This window comes from Thermomyces lanuginosus (genome assembly GCF_041956635.1).
Source record: "Thermomyces lanuginosus strain ATCC 200065 unplaced genomic scaffold VTN49scaffold_40, whole genome shotgun sequence".
NCBI lineage: Eukaryota > Fungi > Ascomycota > Eurotiomycetes > Eurotiales > Trichocomaceae > Thermomyces > Thermomyces lanuginosus.
In genome coordinates, this window is record NW_027192374.1 from 845,953 (window position 1) to 865,901 (window position 19,949).

Here is a 19,949-nt window from a genome sequence, read left to right on the forward strand (position 1 = left end):
ATACTATCTTGGGGTGCAAACATGTGCATAGTTACTGGAGTGCTAGATAGCGGGTAGCTAATAGACCTACGGCTGGTACAGTTACTGTATTCCCGGAGTGATTATCGGCTCATGTCCATTGAGTCATAGATCACATTTAAAGTTTTTTTTTTTTTTTTTGTGCAATCATATCGACATAAACTCCATCGACCAGACTCCGAGCTAGCCAGCGCAATGCAAAAAAGTAAGCAAAAAACAGAAAGAGAATCCAACACTCAGACAAAAACCACAATTTCACCCCGATCATTCCTCTTCAACCGCAACGCACGCCAGAGATCCTTCTCCTCCTCGTATTTCCGATCCCTACTCGAATGACGACTCCGACGGCGCCCGCGCGTCTCGGACTCTCGCTCGTCGTCCTCGGAAACATAGGGGCAATCACGATGGTAACGCTTCAGCGTCTTGTTGATCGAGCACCCTCGCTCGCTCTCGGGACCCTTGTTGACCAACGAGAGGAAATAGGCAGCCTTTTGGCGCTGGATCTCCTCGTCGGTTAGCTCGTGGTTGTTGCGCCGGTAGATGATGACCTTGCGGTTATCCTCGTCCGACCGATCCGAGTCCCGGGATTCGGTGGCCTTGAGACGGCGGGAGGGTCGCGCGTCGGTGTGGCTGTGGCTGCCGCTGATCTTGCGCTTCGACTTGCGTGTCTCGGTGTCGTTGTGCTTGGAGGTGGAGGAGGAGGATGACTTCTTCGATTTCTTTCCGGATTCGTCGTCGGACGAGCCACGGCGGACCTTCTGCAGTGCCTGAGATGGCTCTGCAACGCTTCCGCTTTGGTCAGATACCGTGGACCCGCCAAACATGGACATGGTTTTATTAGCGCCGTCCTTCATCGAGATGCCGAGTCCATTCTCTGCCCGGCGTGTCCGCTTCGAGGGTGATTGCCGATCATTGTAGCGCCGCCGCCCATCCTGATTCTCATTCTCGGAGGAGCCTTCGTAGTCAGGAGATGGGACTCGCTCGTTGCGCATCATACGATCTAGCCCGCCAGTCAAACCGGAATGCTTCAGGACAGGAGTTCCAGCGTTGTTGGCAGTGCTCCATGGAGTGTCCACCATAGGGGTATCCGAGTCTTGTGACTTGGCTTCCTGGGAGTCCTGCTCGTCTGGGTGTCCGCGTTTGCGCTTCTTATCGCTCTTAGCTGACTTCTCCTCGGTCTTGTTCTTCTTGTCCTTCTTCTTCTTGGACGCCGGGGTTGTGAAGTCCATCGAGATATTCGACTCGTATTTGTACAGGGATGGCTTGATCGGATCTGCGCCATATGAGAATCCATTCTCCTCATACGCGACATCATACTGCTTTTCCTCATCCTCCACATCCGTGTCCAATCGCGCCAGGGCCTTGCTAGGCTCGAAGACTGAGGGCGCGCCGGGCACCATTTTCATCTGCTCCTTGGGTTTGTCCTCGAGAGAGATTCGCGATGCGTTGGGCGATTCATCCTTCACGAGATAGTCGAAGACGTTGACGTCCTTCTTCTCCGAAGTCTCCTCGGTCGATTGTGCTGGTTTGTCGCGGGGGGCCAGCGGCGGGCTGGGAGCGGGAGGTGGAATTGGCGCGGAATTCGAGGCATTGCCGTTCGGCGCCCTTTCGCCATTGGTCTGTTGAGGCTTTTGAGGCGGGTTATTCTTCTTCTGGTTCGCGTTGTTCTTTTGCGATTTGTTCTGCTTCTCCTTGTACAGGGCGCCCTGGTATTTCTGCTCCTCTGTCATGCATGACTACGCAATACGTTAGCACAACGTCAGGCTCCACGACGGACACTCGGGTGTTGTAAGCAAAGCAGAGCGTCGCCCGGCAAAAAGGGCGCCCATCCCCCGCGCGTCGCGTATGGTCCAGTAAAGTTCACCCATTCATGCAGGAACAACGTTTAGCACCGTGGAGCAGGGAGCCATACCGTATGCGACTTATAATCCAGGCCGTGGAAAGTAACCATACAATCCAGGCACGTAAAGGGTGCCCCTCGACAACGGCCGCGATGGGCATCCAGCTTCTTTTTCGTCAGGACATCCCCGCAACCCTACTCATCATACAGCGACCACGTCAGTCCGACTTATCCTTATTGTTTTAAAAACCCACCGCGCGGGGAAAGTTCCTAAAACTCACCTCACACTGAAAAGACACCATGGTGCCGCAGAATAACACGCCAGCAAGGCCCAACGAATGAAGATCGCGAGGCTACGCCTAACGTCGAATCGGAAACGAAGCGATAAAAGTGATGCTGTTGCGGAGACAGAAAAATGTCAACCCGCACAACTTGGCCAACGAGGCGATCTCAAGCAGTTAAAAGTCAAAAGCTTGAGCGCGTTGCTCGGCCAAATTTGCGACAGGAAGGAATTTTGTCTTCCCTTCTTACGCGGTTGTTTACTTTTTTTTTTTTTTTTCTTCGCGGTTCCTTATCTGCGCCCGGACTCCGAAAATATTCCTCGTGCACTATTCCATATCAGGAAAGTATGATTATATAAGCCACTCCATACCAGCCATAAATAGAAATGATCGGCAGCTCAAGTTTAAAAAAAAGTTCAAATCACCAGTCACATGGATCAAATCCATGATGAAAGACACTCGTACCCTGGGCGGATTTCGAGGTCATCCAGCAGAAACCGGTTCCCTGATGATCATGAAACTGATACTCTAGTTGTTCGATGTACGCGCCGCCTGACCATCCGGCTGAGGTTCAACCAACAAGGGGTTGGATGTCGGACAGGGGCCCAAAGTTAAACCTGGGATCAGAAGACCAATGATGATTGCGAGGGGCAGATTGTGTACGGTCAAGACTACGCGATGCTAGTACAATTCGACCTGGGAGTTGCAGATGCCCGGGCGTCCCGGCTTCAGGGATCCATTTCAGATTGATTGTCTGTCTCTCTCAGGAGGTCAGGGATCTTCTGGAATCAAGAAAACCACTGGTCAACCCTGACCACGTGACTGGATGGGAAGCCCTAACGGCGCTTGCAGAGAGGCTGGCTGTAAAATAGTACGTAATAGTCCCTATGGTAGTTGTGGAAGGCTCGCGGGGTTTCTGACGCTCGTCAGGAACGACGCGCGGCTGCTGCGAGGAGTTTCAATACCGCAAGGGCACTCCGTCAACTTGTAGAAAACTTGTAGTAAACTCTCTGTGTGAGAACTCACCCCGAGCACTACTAATAAGAAAGATCAGCAGGAGTTTCTCCGTTTGACGCGCACCAAAGGATGAGGAAAATCAAGCCGGTGTAGGGCTGTTATGAATCTTCAGGAAGGTAAAGTGATAGATATGCATGATTTGCATCTGACCACCATCATGTCATTACTATCCTCGAAACAGAAGGAATCGATAATTAGACTGGAGGACAACATGTAAAATGAAATCAGAGTTACCTCCATCTGATCACGCCAACCCATTTATCATGCGACTGCAAACAGATTCTTCATTCTATTCGCGGCGGGCTTCTCGATTTCCGCCCAGCTGGGCTCGTGCTCATCCTAGAATCGGCTCGTCAACTATCGGTCATCACAAGCACCGTACAAATTTGTCAACGCGACGAGGGATTCGCCTACGATCTTCTTTTTACTCCCTCTTTCCGGAACCCTTCTATGATCTTCAGAATCTCCCTTCGCCCAGCGGAGGCGTCAACCTTTTTTCCCGCCAGACTCATGCTTACTTTCTCCTTCCCCGTTGCTATTAGAAGCCGTTTGAGGAGGAGATAGCGCATGTTCAGGCAGACGAAGACGCCGCAATCGCTTCCGTTTTCTTGGACGGGCGAATCGTTCAACTGCACAAAGCGGATGGGCTTGTTGAGCAATATAGAGAGCTTCCTCGTGATCTGGTACGCCTCCTCCTGGTTTCCGGGCGGGAGCGAATCGTAGTGGAAGGCGACTTCGTCCACGATCGACACCAGCAACAACGACCAATGCGTGCCTCCTTCCGCTTGTAGAACGTTCCGGCAGTCATTGACAGGGAGGAATACATGCGTGGTCTTGCTGAAATCCGGAAGCGCCTCGCGGACGGTTCTCGGGTCGGGCGTTTGGAGCAGCATGAAGGACATGCTGGGTCGAAGGAGGATGATGTTTGTGCGGTCACTTTTCATGAGGTATTCATGCTCGAGGTACCTATATTCCAAAGTTTCGTTCTTGTTCAGCCTCATTGACGCCAAGGGGAAAGATGGGAGAATTTACTCTTCCCAGAACGAAATCACGTTATCCGTCAACCAGTCATCCCTGAGTGACTCGATATCCCCCCACGTTACTGTAAACGTTAGAAATGATTGCTACCAGCAGGCAAGGGCGCGTACATCGGACGTCATGATCTATCGTCCGTCAGCTCAATTCCGCATAGACACATTCGAATATGCCCCGCCCAAATGATAAACTCACAGCTAAGATATGCATCGTCCGGATATGACTGTCCCACTCTCAACATCAACCTCCCAGAACTCGACACGGCCACGCTCTCACACATACTGAGTCGCCATGCCGGCCCAAAGATCTCTGCTGCAGTCTAGCCATGATATAATGCGTCATAAAAAACGGCTGCCCCGTCGATCTTATACACGACTGGGAAGACAAATAGGACTCGATTGGCCTATGACGCACCAAAAACCCTGGTCAATCACAAAAGCGTTCTATTAGCACTGAAGCTAAAAATTTCCATCCTGGACACTGGTCCCCATGAACAGCTGACCAGGTTTCCAGACTAGGTCGGGCCTACCTCAAGTATTACTAGTAGCAATAAGCACTGACTTGTAGCAGTCCAAACCAGCTTTGGCTCGGCAGGGCAGGGAACAGCGAGGACAGGCCAAGTCCAGAGGAATAAAAGTAGTAGCAGCTTTCTTATATACAGACCATTACAAATCAAGACACGAGAGAATCAGAATCAGGGCGAATGCACTGCGGCGGACGTGTTTGAACCATTACCGTCCTGGTGCGTAGGCCGAGGAACCAAGGCTTGAATCTTGCCTCCACTGTCATCATATCACGGTAGATGCCTCAGGCAGCTAATGAAGGCGAATCACATGAAGTCACGTGCCTGACTGTAAGGTGCAAAAAAAGGCTGGATTGGACTGGAATTCCCGAGAGAGCTTATCGTACGGAAGTACTACTTGGATGAAACAGAAGCCTTTGACACTGCACCGTTTCATTGGTCTTCAATTCGCTCTGATGGACTACCTGGAGGTCTAACAACATAGGTACTCAGGCGGAAGTTTTGAACAGAGGAGCAATACCAGCAGGGATCTGAAACAAAGAGCCATTTCCACAGACCATAACATGCACTTGTTATCTTGCCACGACAATGTCAGAATATATAAAACTGAGGTAGAGACAAAGGAAAAAGAACACCCCAAAACTATACAGAAAGACGCCTTCAATGCTCCCGGAAACCACAGCAACACATGCGAATCAGGAATAACACGCAGACTCGAAAACATAAAATAGGAAAGTGTCATGTCTCATCAAACGTAACATAATGTAGAAAAACAAGGTCATGAAATAATGTCGGCCAAAGGAGGAGTTTAGGACGGCACTTTGGCGAAATGTTGCGTCCAGATCCATCCCACCCGGTGCGTAGGATCATCTTGATTCCGCGCCAACCATAGTTCGCCTTTCTCGGCGATCACATCGAAGATTTCGCCCTCGTCATATGTGAGATATGGATAGCCTGCCTCGTATCGGGTTTCATCAATCTTGAAATCGTACAGGCTTGCCGCCAGGAACAACACTTTCGGGTCCGTGGTCGGTCCCGGTTGCGATGTCTCCTGAGCTGGCGAGTCCGACATTGGCATGGCCGAGGAAAAGAACCCCGAATACCTGCCATTTGGGGAACCGTTGGCATCTCCATTCGTCGATTCATAGAGACCGGTGTCTTGTAGTAGAGGTTCTTGCATAATCGGGATATCCAGGTCAAGACGAGGTACACTCGGCGGCGCCTCCGCCTGCCTTGTAGACGATATGCTCGGCCGCGCTGACGCGCTCGGCGTGTTGGTGGTCTCGCTCGCCCGAGACACGGAAGCATCGGTCCCACGCCGCCCAGGCAGGCTGTCGACAATCGAGCGGGTCGAGCTGAAATCAAAGGAACGTTTGGGAGACGCATCCACTGCGCCAGACGCAGTTCGCTGACCAGACGTTGCGATGGATGGTGATCGACCGGGGGAGCCGCTGCCCGCATCGAAATTCGCAAAATTCACCATATTTGCCGTGTCAGCGAGCATCGCACCGTTGCAGATGCTCAGAGTCAAGACTTGGGCCTCATGGATGCCAAAATCGCCGGTGAATTCGCGCACAATGCTATCGACGTCACCGGGGAAACGGTCCAGCAGCTGGCCGAGTTTTTGCTGGAGTAACTGAAACCATCCGCGCTGAATGGCAATGAATCGTTCCAGGCAGGCTTCCATCATCTTCGCCGTGAGCGCGAAGAGCTTGGGAAGTTCATCTTTTAGGGCGTCGTTCAGTACAGTGAACTGCTCAGCTTGCTCTGCCGTTTTCTTGTCCGGTCGATCGCGTCGATCTTTAATTGCCTTGAAACGGGCATAGTCGATCAACCGCTTATTACGCTTGTGCATGACTTTCTGTGGTCCCTCGTAAAGTTTGAGCAAAGTGACCATGGGCTCGATGACACGCTGGCGCACAATGTTAACCTGTCCTCGCGGTGAGCTCAGAACGCCAACACAACGACGTGATGAAAAGGGTCTCAAGGGAGAGCGTGGGAGATGGCTCGAGGCGGTACGTACATGATCGGGTAGAGCGATGTTCACGATATCACGAACAATGACACGCAAACGTCGCCATTTGCTCTCGTACTCGATGTACTTGCCGTGCGCAGGAGCCACATCAAGGAAACGGTCCACCGCCAATGCAATATCAAGAAGTTTGTTCAAGCCGGTCTGGACCTCCCGCGTGTACATCTCAACGTCCCGCATCACAACCTGCAGCTGGAAGTAGCTATCGTTGAATTGCTGAGCCAACGCATCGTACTGCTTGTCTTGGACCATTTCAGAGAGCCCGACTTGTTGCTTCAGCTTCTCAGTCCGCCGACCAAACGCCTTGGACAATCCGGAGCGCACATCCGAATCCTTTCGCTTTCTGCTACTGACGACTTGGCCAACAAGGTCGGCACGCTTCTTGAGTTCGTTGATGCGGACCGATATTTGCGTAACCCCGTTGACAGCCGCAACAAGTGACTCTCGATCCGGGTGATCTGCAGGCGTAGCATCAATGAGCTCGTTCAGCAAAAGAGGATACTTCAGAATGCGCTGAACCGGCTTGACAAGGAGAGAGTCCAGATCCCACGCGGTGGTCAGATCGGACGCCCACTCGCGGCACTCCCTCAGCCAGATGGCCACTTTCTGGTTGCGCTGGAGACTTTGTAGCTTTCTGTTTGCCGCGTCGTGATTCTTGAGGTACTCTGTGTAGACCTTTTCCATCTGAGGCAAGTTTTCTAAGAACACGCGGCCCACAAAAGTTTGACGGTCTTGATTCTCATCAATGATGTCGACACCCGCGCCGGACGGTCGCGAATCGGAATGCTGACTGTCACCGCCGCCGTTGCCGGTCCGCCGTTTGCTGCCCCATCTCTTAGACTTGGGCATGACATAGACGCTCCGTGCGGCCTGTTTGAGACCATCCAAGAAAGTCATCGAGAAGTGAACGATCTGATCCGAGTTCCCAAAAAGCACCCTCACATCCTCTGGTGACAGGTCGAGACAGGAACTCGACGTGCCCTTGTAAATGTCATCCACTACTTTCATGTCGCGACCATAGGTGTATTCGGTATCCACCAGCTCCTTGATTACGTTTCGACGTTTGTTCAGCCGTCGCTGCTCCGGTGTCGGCGAGCTGGGACGCTGAACGGAGACCTGATCCTGCGGAACCGGTGGCGGTGGCGGATGAGCCGGCGGAGGGGGAACTTGATGTTGGGATGTAGCAGAGGAGGCAACGGTCCGGGGCGAGGACGCGAACGTGCTCTGCACCATTGAAGACTCTTCGCTGTCTCGGACGGGCGCGGGCGGCTCCGCAAATGGCGCACTGGGACAGATGCTGGATGGCGGCTGGCTGTGATAAATACTGGGCGACACACTTTGGGCCGGAGCGGGCACCTCTGTCGTGTCGGCCGGCGGGACCGGAGGGGGACTGTACGTGGGCATGGGCGGCTCCGTCGGCGGCGGCGGCTCCTCTGGCGATTGCACATGGATTGCCAGACCGAGGCCATCCCACGATTCACCCGACGAGGTGACCGGGGGGAGGAATCCCGGTGAGTCCGACGTTTCCCCGCTCTCCTGCGGACCGGCAACCGGTTGCTCCTCCTGGGGAGGCGTTGCCGCCGCATCCGCCGCAGCGACCTGCATCCAGTCCGCAATGGACGGTGAGACGCTTTCCCAATCATCGCGCACAGAGAGACTGGGTCTGTGTAAGGCATCGTCCTCTGGCGGAACGAGTATTGGGTCCTCGGTGAGGCCATTGTTCCCACGGGACGACGAATCGACCTCCTCCCCTGCTTGGACGACTTCCCACGGTCGATCGGGTGACTTCAGGATGCCTTCGGTGAGTTCCTCCAAGAAGAGCTTCGTCACACGCTTCGTATCCCAGCCACCCTGGCGAACGAGGGTATCGGGATCAGAGTGTTGTCGAGTGTGGAACGGCCGCAAGTAGGGTTCGTCGTGGAGTAACCCCCCCAGTGATCGTTGGTATTCTGCGGCCTCCGCCGACTCCGCCCAGGTTGGCGAGGGTCCGTCCGGTTCGGTCGCGTCGGCATCGGCTTTCTGGGCGGTGAATTCCGTTTGATCAGCCTGACTCTCGGACGGATGATCTCGCAATGAGGACGACCAGGATGCCATGCTCCACCGCTTCAGCTTGTCGTCACGGGCAGCATCACTGCCTTCGGTCGGTGCATCGCGAGGATCGTGGACCGCGTCCCCCGGGTGACCGGCGCCGCTCTCGCCACTGTTCACGGCATCAAAGAATACAGTCGAATCCGAGGGCTCCAGCATGATCTGAATAGATTCCTTGTCATCCTGATCCGACCGATCCTCTTCACATTCGCTGCTGGAACTGGATTCCCGTAGTTGCATGATGCGGCTGAGAAGATCGCGATGGCCGCCATCTGCATGATCCAGACTGACCTGAGGCTCAGAATCGAAGTGTGTGGTGTCAGTGTCGTTTGTTTCAGCCGTCATGGCTGAAGGCGGTGCTCCGTCTGAGGCGCGATCGTCCATCGGTGCGGACGGGCCGGCCGGCTCCGAGCTTGGAGGCGCGCCCAATGTGGGCGAGTCGCATTGGGGTGGTTGGGGCGAGGCCGCGCGAGCAGCGCTATCCGCGATTTGTTCCTTGTCCACGGCGGAGTTGGTTCCCTTGTCCTCGACTGTTGACGGCGCCAAGGCCGTTGGCTTCTGTTCCACAATCATGGAAGTGCTGAGTTCGCCGAGATGGGCATGGGGCTCCGCAACGGGAGGCCCCTCCGTTTGCGGGACCGCGGCTCGCTCTGGGGTCGCTGCGGCCTCCCTGGACCTCATCCGGCGCAGTTGCCCCTCCCGTATAAGCATCGACCGAACCTCCTCATGTCGCCTCTCTCGGGCTCGTCTGCGACGCTCGGCCTCCTCTTGTTCTCTCCTCGCGGTTTCTTGCACGGACTTGCTGAATGCTTGCTGGATCTTCTGCCGACGAGCAGCAAAGTCCACATTTCCCAGTTCCGGGAGTTGACGTGATCGGGATCGGGGAGTTCGAGAATCCTGGTTGGTCTGCGAATCGGATGATTGGAAGCGAGACACACGATCCACGACTTTGGCACGTGATGCGGAAGTTGTCGCCGTGGAGACCGACTGACGGGGCCGAGAACTGCGCAAAGGAGGCGACTTCTTCGGAGGAGGGGCGGACACGTAGACTTTGAGGGAGCTTGTGTCCGAAGCAGCCCGAGGATTATCGCGGGAGATGCCGCGGCGTGACGGCGATGGGACCGGCCGCGCGCCGGTGGTGTGCTTCGGGACATCAACTGGGAGGGCCGGCTTGGCGGCCGGCTTCGGAAGGCGACTCGTGCCCTTGGGAGCAAGGGGGACGCTGGTCAAGGAATGAGTTGAGGAACGGCCAACCACGGAGCTCGAGCGAGATGAACGTTCCGAATCAGAGGCATGGCTAGTGCGGCGGGTGGGGATGGGAATGCGGGACCTAGAAGGTCCGGGGTCGAGGCTCGAAGAAGGAGAGGGCGGCTCTGGAGGCGACGTGACCGCCATGTGGGCGTGCGGTATCGTGTCTGGCCGGGCTACGTTCCAGGACGCGTCACTTTGAGCTCGGTGACGACTGCGGGTCCGCTGCTGTTGAGAGAGTTTATCGGTTTCTCTCGGGGTGTGACCGAGATACCAGGCCGTCGGCGATATGGGCGAGATGTCGTCGGTGGAATCGAGAAGGGCGGGGTGAGGGCTGGGGACACTGCTGTCGGAGCCACGACGGCGCGAGAGTCCTGCCCGACCATGACCCGTCGCCGGCGTGGTCGTGTTGAGGGTTGGTAGCTCGCCAAAGAGCGGCCGGCGCCGGGCCGCGGAGGCGGCGGGGTGTACGTTTGTTCGCGGTTCGATCGGGGATTCCGCGTCGGGTCGGCGCGGAGGACGCCCCGATTCACTGATGATCCGAGTGCGAAACGGGCTGATCGAGCGCGACGGGTGGCGGGGCGGCAGTGGCTGCTGTCGGGGTGGCACCTCATCGGCCGTCTGATTAAAACGGTCCACCAGGTGCTTGATGGAGGATTGTCGAGGCCGGGTCGACGGCGTCACGGTCGGCTGGGCCGACCGGGCCAGCTGTGACCGGGGTGATTTGCGTCCGGATTCGGCGGCAAAGGAAGACGGCTTGGAGTCCTTGGAGGGCGGAAGGTACGCCGGATAGTTGCCGGACGGTGAGGGCGAGGGTGAACGTGATGAGGGCGCGGAGGATGGCGGAGTCGGAGAAACCGACATTCCGGAGGCCCGGGCAGGGAAGGAACGATCAAGACCAGGGCTTACCGTCGCCGTCGAGGGATGGTCCTGGTCACGGGAATCGTCCCTGAGGGCGCCATCGGAGGAAGGAGGCGGCGGCGGCGGTGGTGGTGGTGATGGTGGTGGTGGCACATAGACGGTGGCCGGGAGCAGGAAGGTGTGGCGGTCCGGGTCGTCGCTTCCATCTGGGTCCGGCATTGTCTTGGGACTTCCCAAATCGAGACGTTCCACTCGACTGTGTGGATATGGTGTGGTTGGGCTTGTTCATCCGATCGAATTACTGAGCAGACATATTGGCGTGCGGCCACAGACGGCGGATGTTGGGGACGGCGGGTTCAATGTTCGTCGGTTAGCAATAATCTAGTGATCCTCGTAGCAGAATCGTGATGAGGAGGATGAGAAGAAGGCCGCAGTCGTTGGCCGGGACAAACCACTCGGCTGGGAGACCAACCTGGTCCGCGACGGGAATCTCGACTTGGGACCTTCAGAAGACCGCGACCCGCCTCGGAGATCGTTTCATGCAGGAGCGGTGTCGAGGGGACCGGACGGGATTGGCGCTGCTGAGTTGGTTGAGCGGTGATGATCAAATTAGCGTCTTAGCGGGATGCACGAGCGTCGCTCGGACGGCGGGTTGGGGGGGGCCCCTCTGGGGACGCGGTACAACGTGGAGTCGATTTATTCGCACTGACGGGTGGTCCGGGCGGTCAGGGATTGTCCAGCGAAGAGAGGATCAGGAGAGCAACGGCCAGAGGATGGGGATAGTCGGGGCCGTGTGTTTTTCTTTTGTCGAGGACTCGGGCAGAGAGTCTGGACAAATGAAAACGAAGAAACGGGTGAGTGACCCTCTGCCGGAAGAACAACCCGGTGAACAAAGAGGCAGCAATTACAGCCAACGAGAGGGCAAAGACCAAGATTACGAGAGCCAGAACAGCAAAACCGGGCCGTTGGCGAGGCATTCACGATTCGTTTCTCGCAGAACGTCCGGAGTCCAGATGGCCCCAGATGGCTACGGAGGAGACGAGGATCTCTCTCAATCAGGCATCGACCTTCGATAGGCCATGGTCCATCGATTCGACCAGCGGGCGGATTTTTTATTGTTTTTTTTTTTTTTTGTATGAATGAGTTGGCGCCTCACCCCCAGCCCTGCAACGCTAATGGGCGGTTCGGGTGGGCGCTTTCACGAGCTAAAAAGAAACCATGGAAACATTTGATTGTCCCGTACCTTGCTGGGCTGGTTGAGACTATTCAGTCCCTGAACGTGGCCAGTTGTCCCCGGATGCCCTCCGACGGCTCCCCAACGCCCAGAATCAATCATTTTGGCCGACATGAATGAATTCCCAGGCGGGCGTCGTGCCGAGCAGACGAGGTCGGCTGGAGGCTGCAGAAAAAGGATCGCCCGTCCATCCGCACCGGCTGGATCCGGGTCGAGGGACCGTTGACGATCCGTGCCTCAGTCAGGAAAGGGAGACGAAGATCCGAACCCAGCGAACGGGCAGAGAACGGCCAGACGCCCCCAAACTCTTGTCCAGTTGACGGGGGGGGGGGTCGGCCGTGCTGGGGCCGACGGGCCGTAGGCGAATCAACGGCGCCGGGCTAAAAATAAACGAGGGCCAAGGCACGCCTTGGGCATCCCGGTCAATCCTATCTATCCAGGCGGAAAATCTACAGGACATCCCGCAGCGAACGAGGGATGCTTTTCTTCCGGCCAATTTTTCATTCATATTTTGCTGCGGACTTCAGACACATTGCAATTTAGGTTCTCCGCTGTTTCATTGGGTTCGGAGGGGCGGCTCAGGGGATGTGCTCCAAAGTCTGGAAACGCCAAGTCTCGCAGACTAGTGGCGCCCTCGTAAGAACAACCGGCTCGTCCTCAAACCGCCTTTAATTACATTGCGATGGTATGAAATCGGAAAAGCCGATACGAATAGAATGTATTTAATACAGGATGGATATGCCAAGACCAGAGGGGCTTCCAGACGGAGTCCAGACTATCGCCTCGAGTGTGCAACCATGGAATGTTCGATGAAGTAGGGACTTATCATTTAATCTTGGGCCTTGGATAATTTCAATTCTCCGGACAGGACTCTGAGCCCCAGGCAACAGGGCGCCTCCAGATCCGGAGTTTTGGCGTCGAGGAGAGCAAGTCGAGTCGTCCTTGGTGGAAAGCAGGCAAATGGTCAATCCCACGGCCCGCGCGGAACTTCTCGACGGGCCTTGGGTGCAGGGTGCAGTTTGCTCACGGTCGGGTGTAGCGCGTGAAGTGCGAGATTATTCTCTCATGACGAACACACGACGATATGGTCAGGGGGCGGACTCGAGCCCTGGATTAGGCTAGCTCATGAGCAAGGATTTGTTTGACAATTAGTTATGATGATTCATCAAGGAAGCAATCAGAAGCTTGAATTATCGGAGTGGGATGGAAACAAATGCGGCGCCCAGGTTTCTGATGACCGGTGGATGCCTCGTCCAGTGATGACGGAACACACAGCAAAGATTCTCTAGCCACCACAGATTGGGAGGTGTCTCTGTGGAAATGGGACCACTACGAGGCCCGAGCAGTTGAAACTTGTCCATCGGCATGAATCCTTGCTGCAAAGGACTCGCGGTAACTGCGGTTCTTGGATCGGAAGAGCGAAAGGTAGAAGCATGCAAGCACCCGAGTTGTACAGGCAGTGCAGAAATGAGATGATTTTCGCTCCATTGATGCCTGAGAACATCACCCTGGTCACTGCACACTGAGGAACCAACACGAAGCATTTCAATTGTGACGGTGGACGAAGTCATATTCTGCTCTTGTTTTTCTCGGGAAAACCCATCACGCCTCGAGGCTAATTCGCGCTGACCATGCCTTCTTGGTGGGCAATTGAAGGGCCCGGTTTATTGATTCATGAAGGATATTGAAGATAAGGACATTCGCTCTCCTGGCGTTGCCAGCAATTCGCAATTCAAATTTCCGACACTGCAGCCAATTTTCTCTATTTGCGGCATATCGAAACTCTGATTGGATGATGCGAATTTTGACAAAAAAAAAAAANAAAAAAGATACGATGATACGAACTGTGATTGGCTGCGAAGATGCCAAAGACGCGTCTTGTCCAAACGCGCCGGGCAATCTGTTTACTGTGGCCGCTTGTGGTTCGACAAGATGGCATCGATGAGATCACATTAACCGAGGCATTTTGATAGATCGATTACCTAAAATCAATCGAATTCATGACTTCAGAGCTGATGTGGAAACTGTCGTCCAGGTAATTCCGCCATCATGGGAAAAAAGAGAAAGCGTCCTGCCAAAGACGCGACCGGATCGGCCTCGGCCGCCAAAAGAGCTCGCCACGACACAGTCAATCATCCCGTACTGTCGCGCTACTACAAACGCCTGTTACCGCTCAGGCAGTATGTGCTTGAACAGTTGCCAGCGTCCTCCAAAGCCCGTCGACGGCGAATCGCAACGTTGGGACGGGACACTGGTGCCAATATGGATCCCGAAGCCCGTCAATTGGCCCATCTGCTGGATTCGACCTTGGTCGGTGTTGTGGAGGAGCCGGATCGGGCCGTGACCGAGGCACGCCAGCGAGAGTTTCTCCAGTTCACGCAATCACCAGAGCGTTCCCTTCTGGGCTCTGACAGAGGCGGAGCCAAAGGGGCGACCATTCTTCAGTCTGATGCACGTCCCTCTCCAATACCGATACCGAACTGGCCGTCTGACAGCTTCAGGTCGTCGATTTTGTCATTAAAACTCTCTTCGAGCGCGCATCGAAGAACCGATCTTCGCAACAACAGCCGCAACACGTCTTGGCTAATGGCTTTGAACGTGCTCTACGGTGGTTCCCCGAGATGGATCCAATGGCGAACAATATTCCGGGGGTCGAGGCCAAGTTCCCGAATCCCCAGGTAGCGACTCTCAAGCAAGCGCCTTGGACCTCATTACTCGGCCTCCTTGGAAAAGACGGGGATGACATCATGATCCGGCTCTTGCTGGATTGCGGCATCTTCACCTGCGTCGATTCTCAACGGAGCGTCTATCACCAGCTTAGTGGTATGTTGAGTGAATTGATATGAAGTTGTTTGCAATGACTGACGGCCTTAGGAACCTACCTGACCTCACTCGACACAAAACCGCAATCGTCCTCTGTTAAAAACGAAAGCCGATCAGAGATCAATAAAAAACATGCTGAAAGCGGCAAGAACCAGCAGACAGTCTTGCGCAAGCAGAACAGCATTGTCTTTGTGCGGCGGCGTATGCTATATGCGCGCCCGGCTCTGAATTCGCGGGGCGAGGTTAAATTTGGCCTTCGGCATATTCGTAGGTTTGCATGAGCATTTCGATGCACGACATTGTACTGACGAAATAGACGTCCTCAACAGGTTTCCTTCTCCGGATAACGAACAGCATACCGTCCATGTTATGATGTACATATTTCCCCGCCAGTTTGGCTTGCATAATGTGTTCACCTCGACGGTAGACCGTCGCGAAACAAGCCAACCGTTCAAAGACTATACGATGCGAGAAGAAGAGATCAAGAACTTTCGACAAAGTTTGAAACTTCCAAAGCGTCTCCGCGGTCCGCCTGTGCAGTTGGTTCGGGCATTGCAGAAGCGGAATCAAAGTTGTCCGTATACCGAACTGTTACGTTACTATTGTCCTATTGATGTAAGCGCGTCCCCGGAATGCCAATGATAATGTCTGACCAGCAGCAGGAAGTCGGGCCACCGCGACTAGTCTCTGATTCTTCACCGGATCTCACTCCGAGGACCCCATTGACCACGGAGCTTCAGTTTCCCGAATTGCACAGAAATTCCGTGCCAGAGGGACGCTCACAATCGGCACCAGCAGCTAGAACATCCGGTACTCATGTGACGAGCCAAAAAGTTTGCTTGATGGATTATGCCACTCCAGCTGCATCGGTATCTGCATTTTGCCGTGCCGTCCTCCGCAGACTGCTTCCGAAAGACTGCTTTGGCGACGGTGAGGATGGCGCTGCCAATTGGCGGACAGTGATGAGATATGTCGACCTGTTCATTCGGCTCGGTCGCTTCGAAAGCCTTAGCTTGCATCAAGTCTGCCAAGGTTTGAAGGTTAGTCTGCACAATGGTCTCTCTCTCTCTTCTCGTTTTTCAAGAAGTTGACATAGTGTAGGTGACGTGCATTCCATGGCTCAAAATCCCACACTGTCGACCAGGAGATAAAATCTCTCTGACGGATATGAACAAGAGGGTTGAGATCCTGCAAGAATTCGTTTATTATCTTTTTGACTCCTTACTCATCCCGTTGATTCGCGCCACTTTCTACGTGACGGAGTCCCAGGTATATCGCAACCGACTATTCTATTTCAGACATGACGTGTGGCGCCGGCTCACGGAGGGGCCCCTTGCGGAGTTGAAGTCCTCGGTGTTTGTTGAACTGCCGAAAAAACGGGCTGAAGAGATCTTAGCCCAGAAAAGGCTCCCATGGGCATCTGTGCGGCTGCTACCCAAAGCGACCGGTGTTCGTCCGATTACAAATCTCTCACGCAAAACGCAGCTGAAGGGGGCGGGGAACAGCACTTTTCTTAGTTTGAGCATTAATAGCATGATGGCGCCTGTGTACAGCGTGCTCAATTACGAGAAATCGCGACGCCCCGACCTCTTTGGCTCGTCTTTGTTTTCTGTGGACGAGATCTATCACCGTCTGAAAGCATTCAAAATGAAGTTTAGGGATCAACAATCGCCATTCTATTTTGTCAAGCTAGATATTGAGCACTGCTTCGACACCATTCCGCAACGACGGTTGCTTGATCTTGCCAGAAGGCTTGTTTCAGAGAGCGCGTACACGATCAGCAAACACGCCCAGATACGGCCAAGCAATGGGCCGAACAGTCTGTCTCATTACGAGCAAGCTGACCCGCAGGGAAAGCACTGGCGTAAATTCGTGACAAGGGCTGCACCAGAGGGTTCGGTCTCCTCGTTGCCCGACCGTACCGACATCAGGAGCAATGCGGTGTACGTCGACTTGGCAACCATTTACAAAAGGTCAACCGACGAACTGCTTGCTCGCCTCAATGAGCTTGTACGCGGGAACCTGGTCAAGATGGGCAAGAAATTTTTCAAGCAGCGCCAAGGAATCCCGCAAGGCTCAATCCTATCCACTCTTTTGTGTAATTACTTTTACGGCGCACTGGAGCGGGAAGTTCTGGGATTTCTATCCTCTGGTGATGCGCTGCTATTGCGGTTCGTTGATGACTTTTTGCTTATCACGCCCAACGCGGGACTAGCTCGACAGTTTCTTCAAGTCATGATGGACGGGCAACCGGATTATGGCGTGTCGGTGAACCCGTCGAAAAGCTTGGTGAACTTTGAGGTCACAGTCAATGGAATCGTCTTGCCTCGTTTGCAGGATTCCGTCTGGTTTCCCTACTGCGGGAACCTCATCGACACGCGAACGCTGGAGTTCAAGAGAAACTTCGCAGCAATGGTCCAGGGCAATCCGATTGATGGCGTCACGGTGGAATACAGTCGTTCGCCTGGACAGCAGCTTTACCGCAAACTCGTGTCCTCCTTTCAAGTCGTCCAGAACAGTACCATGTTATGGGACACGCAGCACAACCGCCCGCGAACGGTGCTCGGAGGGATCTACGCCGGCTTCGTCCACATGGCGAACAAGATGTACTGGTACGTCCGTTCGCTGCGGCGTCGGTCGCAGGCATCGCCAAAGTTGCTGTTGAAGACCGTCCATGAGCTCATCCGCTCGACCATTTCCCGCATTCGATCGGAGCACAAGAAACAAAAAAATCAATTAGGCGAGCAGCAAGAGCAATTTGAATGCAGAGTCGCCCCTCATCAGATCTCCTATCTCGGGGTTGTCGCCTTCCGTCGTACTTTGGGCAGGAGGCAGACGTTATTTCCCGTTGTCCTCCGGGCATTGAAGCAAATGGAGCGGCAATACCGTCCAAAGACGGATCGAGAACGCTTGTACCTGCGGCAGATTATTCAAGATGAAGATGAATTCAGCGGGTGGACGCTCTGAGAACACTCTCCTGTATATATATATATATATAGCCAAGAGCCATCGAAATCATTTTCGATTATCAAAAAGGCACTATTTTAAAAGCAACGCTTGTCAAAGAGTGAAAAATTTTATATCACCGTGTATCGGCCATAATACTTTGCAACCACTGATTCCGCCCGATCCAACTCCGGATCTTCTTCCCAAATATCCACATTGGGATGGTCAAGAAACAGACAAACAGGAACAAACCACCCAGGACGCTAAAGACGGCCAGGACACCTTCTTTTTCCAACCAGTCATTAACAAAGTAAGTGAAGCCAAACGTGAAGAGGTTCCGCGCATTGATAGCAACGAAGATCTCCTCGCTGAGATCCGGATAGCAATCCACAACGTAGCCAAAGACGCAAGTCGATGCAAAGGCCATTGCCATGTTGGCAAACCCAAAGGCGAGAACCGGTCCGGACCAATGCGTCTGGTAGTGCACCGTGGCCCCAAAGCCGAAGAATCCGACCGTGCCCAACAGGACCACGACGATGACCATGGGCAGCCGGAACTCGGGCTCGTAGATGCCCCGGTTCTTCTTGGTCAGCCAGACGCAGATCCAGTCGTTCATGGGGCCCGAGACGACTTCGCCGATCATGGTCATGATGAATGGGCTCAGGCTGATGAGACCGGTTTGTGAGACGCTGAAGTTGTACGGCGGGTTGACGAAGATGACGGCGTTGACGACGGAGTAGACCACGATCCAGGTGATGGTTGTGCCGAAGAGGAGGAACCCCCAGAGGATTGCTGGGTAGAAGAAGAGGAAGAAGGGGCGGATGAAGACGCGGAGGAAGGACGCGTCGCTGAATGTGCCGTTGTAGACCTTGAGGGAGCTCCAGTAGGATCGTCGCGTTTGAGTGTGCTCAATCTCAACGGCTGTTGCTTTTTCGTCGTCTCCATTGGCCTTGGAAGATGCAGATGACTGGTCCGTCATTGCGGGTGTCGGCGGACGAACGTACGTTGTCTCGGGGACGAGGAAGAACGTGGCGATCAACAGTGCGCCAAACAGGATGGCACAAACCCAAAAGGTCCAGCGGTAGCCCAGGTCTTGGATGATGTAGCCCGAGATCAGGGCGCCGCCTGCGATGCCGCACAGGAGGAACAGGTTCCACACGGCAATGCGGGTGCCGCGCTCATGCACAAAGTACAAGTCCTTGATGGTGGCCAACACTAGGATCTCGTAGGGCGCCATGCCAATGGCGGAGATGATGCGGCTGCCGAGGAAGGACGGATACGTGTCGGTTGCCCCGGCCCAGACGCTGCATGCGAAGAGGTCGATGAGAGCGATCAAGTAGATGGGGCGTTTGCCATATACCTTGGCAATCGGGTTGATCAGGAAGACGCATAGACCCAGAGTCAGAATCAGCCATGCGGTGGCCTGCGAGAGTGTGTTGACAGTGATGTGCATTTCCTCCGCAATGTCCACGAAACCGGGCGAGAGCATCGGGCCAAATGCACCGACCACGGCGGCCGAGAGGCCGATGATGAATAGGATCAAATCTTTTTGCCATTGGGGCCACTACCGGATCGGATTAGCATTACTACAAGCCTATACATGTAAGAAGATACTTACATTCAATGGATCATCCGGCGAGTCCGATGGCTGCGGGACCAAGATGATGTTGGAGAATCGGCCCTTCCCGCGACGCAGCTGGTCGCGGGGAACGTCGCCGAACTCTCCTGGGACCTCATCGGATACCGTGTTGTCCCCCATGATGGCTAATCATGTCAGTCTGCTGAACGCAGTGCTGGGTCATCGAGAGCAATTGCTGTCGTACCTGTCCCAGGGACAACCTCCATCTTCTTGCACTCCAAGATTCCGAACGGCATGATGGGCAAGCAGGAGCGCACGCCAATCCCTTCGATACCGTACTAGATCCTCGAACAACAGCCGTTGTCGAGGACTCCTGAGAAAAGGAGTCATGCCCAGCATATATACACGCAAGCCAAACTCGGAG

At 54.5% G+C, this 19,949-nt stretch overlaps 6 protein-coding genes across 6 annotated transcripts; 2 read left to right on the forward strand and 4 right to left on the reverse strand.

Annotated features, from left to right (window-relative positions):
- Positions 1–254: 254 nt before the first annotated feature.
- On the reverse strand, positions 255–2,160 carry VTN49DRAFT_6296 (uncharacterized protein; the record flags this gene model as incomplete). Its single annotated transcript, XM_069414448.1, has 3 exons — positions 255–1,754; positions 1,931–2,053; positions 2,140–2,160. The coding sequence occupies 3 exons, from the start codon at positions 2,158–2,160 to the stop codon at positions 255–257; spliced, it is 1,644 nt and encodes a 547-aa protein (XP_069265694.1).
- A 1,280-nt stretch (positions 2,161–3,440) lies between these two features.
- VTN49DRAFT_6297 (uncharacterized protein) lies at positions 3,441–4,533 on the reverse strand (the record flags this gene model as incomplete). Its single annotated transcript, XM_069414449.1, has 6 exons — positions 3,441–3,495; positions 3,571–4,122; positions 4,189–4,258; positions 4,305–4,319; positions 4,387–4,414; positions 4,474–4,533. The coding sequence occupies 6 exons, from the start codon at positions 4,531–4,533 to the stop codon at positions 3,441–3,443; spliced, it is 780 nt and encodes a 259-aa protein (XP_069265695.1).
- Positions 4,534–5,522: 989 nt separating this feature from the next.
- VTN49DRAFT_6298 (uncharacterized protein) lies at positions 5,523–11,162 on the reverse strand (the record flags this gene model as incomplete). Its single annotated transcript, XM_069414450.1, has 2 exons — positions 5,523–6,644; positions 6,738–11,162. The coding sequence occupies 2 exons, from the start codon at positions 11,160–11,162 to the stop codon at positions 5,523–5,525; spliced, it is 5,547 nt and encodes a 1,848-aa protein (XP_069265696.1).
- A 197-nt stretch (positions 11,163–11,359) lies between these two features.
- Positions 11,360–12,019, forward strand: VTN49DRAFT_6299 (uncharacterized protein; the record flags this gene model as incomplete). The annotated part of the gene is made up of 1 exon (XM_069414451.1): positions 11,360–12,019. The coding sequence occupies one exon, from the start codon at positions 11,360–11,362 to the stop codon at positions 12,017–12,019; it is 660 nt and encodes a 219-aa protein (XP_069265697.1).
- Positions 12,020–14,226: 2,207 nt separating this feature from the next.
- On the forward strand, positions 14,227–17,967 carry VTN49DRAFT_6300 (uncharacterized protein; the record flags this gene model as incomplete). The annotated part of the gene is made up of 6 exons (XM_069414454.1): positions 14,227–14,628; positions 14,679–15,000; positions 15,052–15,267; positions 15,317–15,615; positions 15,663–16,040; positions 16,102–17,967. The coding sequence occupies 6 exons, from the start codon at positions 14,227–14,229 to the stop codon at positions 17,965–17,967; spliced, it is 3,483 nt and encodes a 1,160-aa protein (XP_069265698.1).
- A 115-nt stretch (positions 17,968–18,082) lies between these two features.
- Positions 18,083–19,821, reverse strand: VTN49DRAFT_6301 (uncharacterized protein; the record flags this gene model as incomplete). Its single annotated transcript, XM_069414455.1, has 3 exons — positions 18,083–19,510; positions 19,565–19,710; positions 19,770–19,821. 3 exons carry the CDS (start codon positions 19,819–19,821, stop codon positions 18,083–18,085), a joined length of 1,626 nt encoding a protein of 541 aa, XP_069265699.1.
- Between the last annotated feature and the right edge of the window lie 128 nt (positions 19,822–19,949).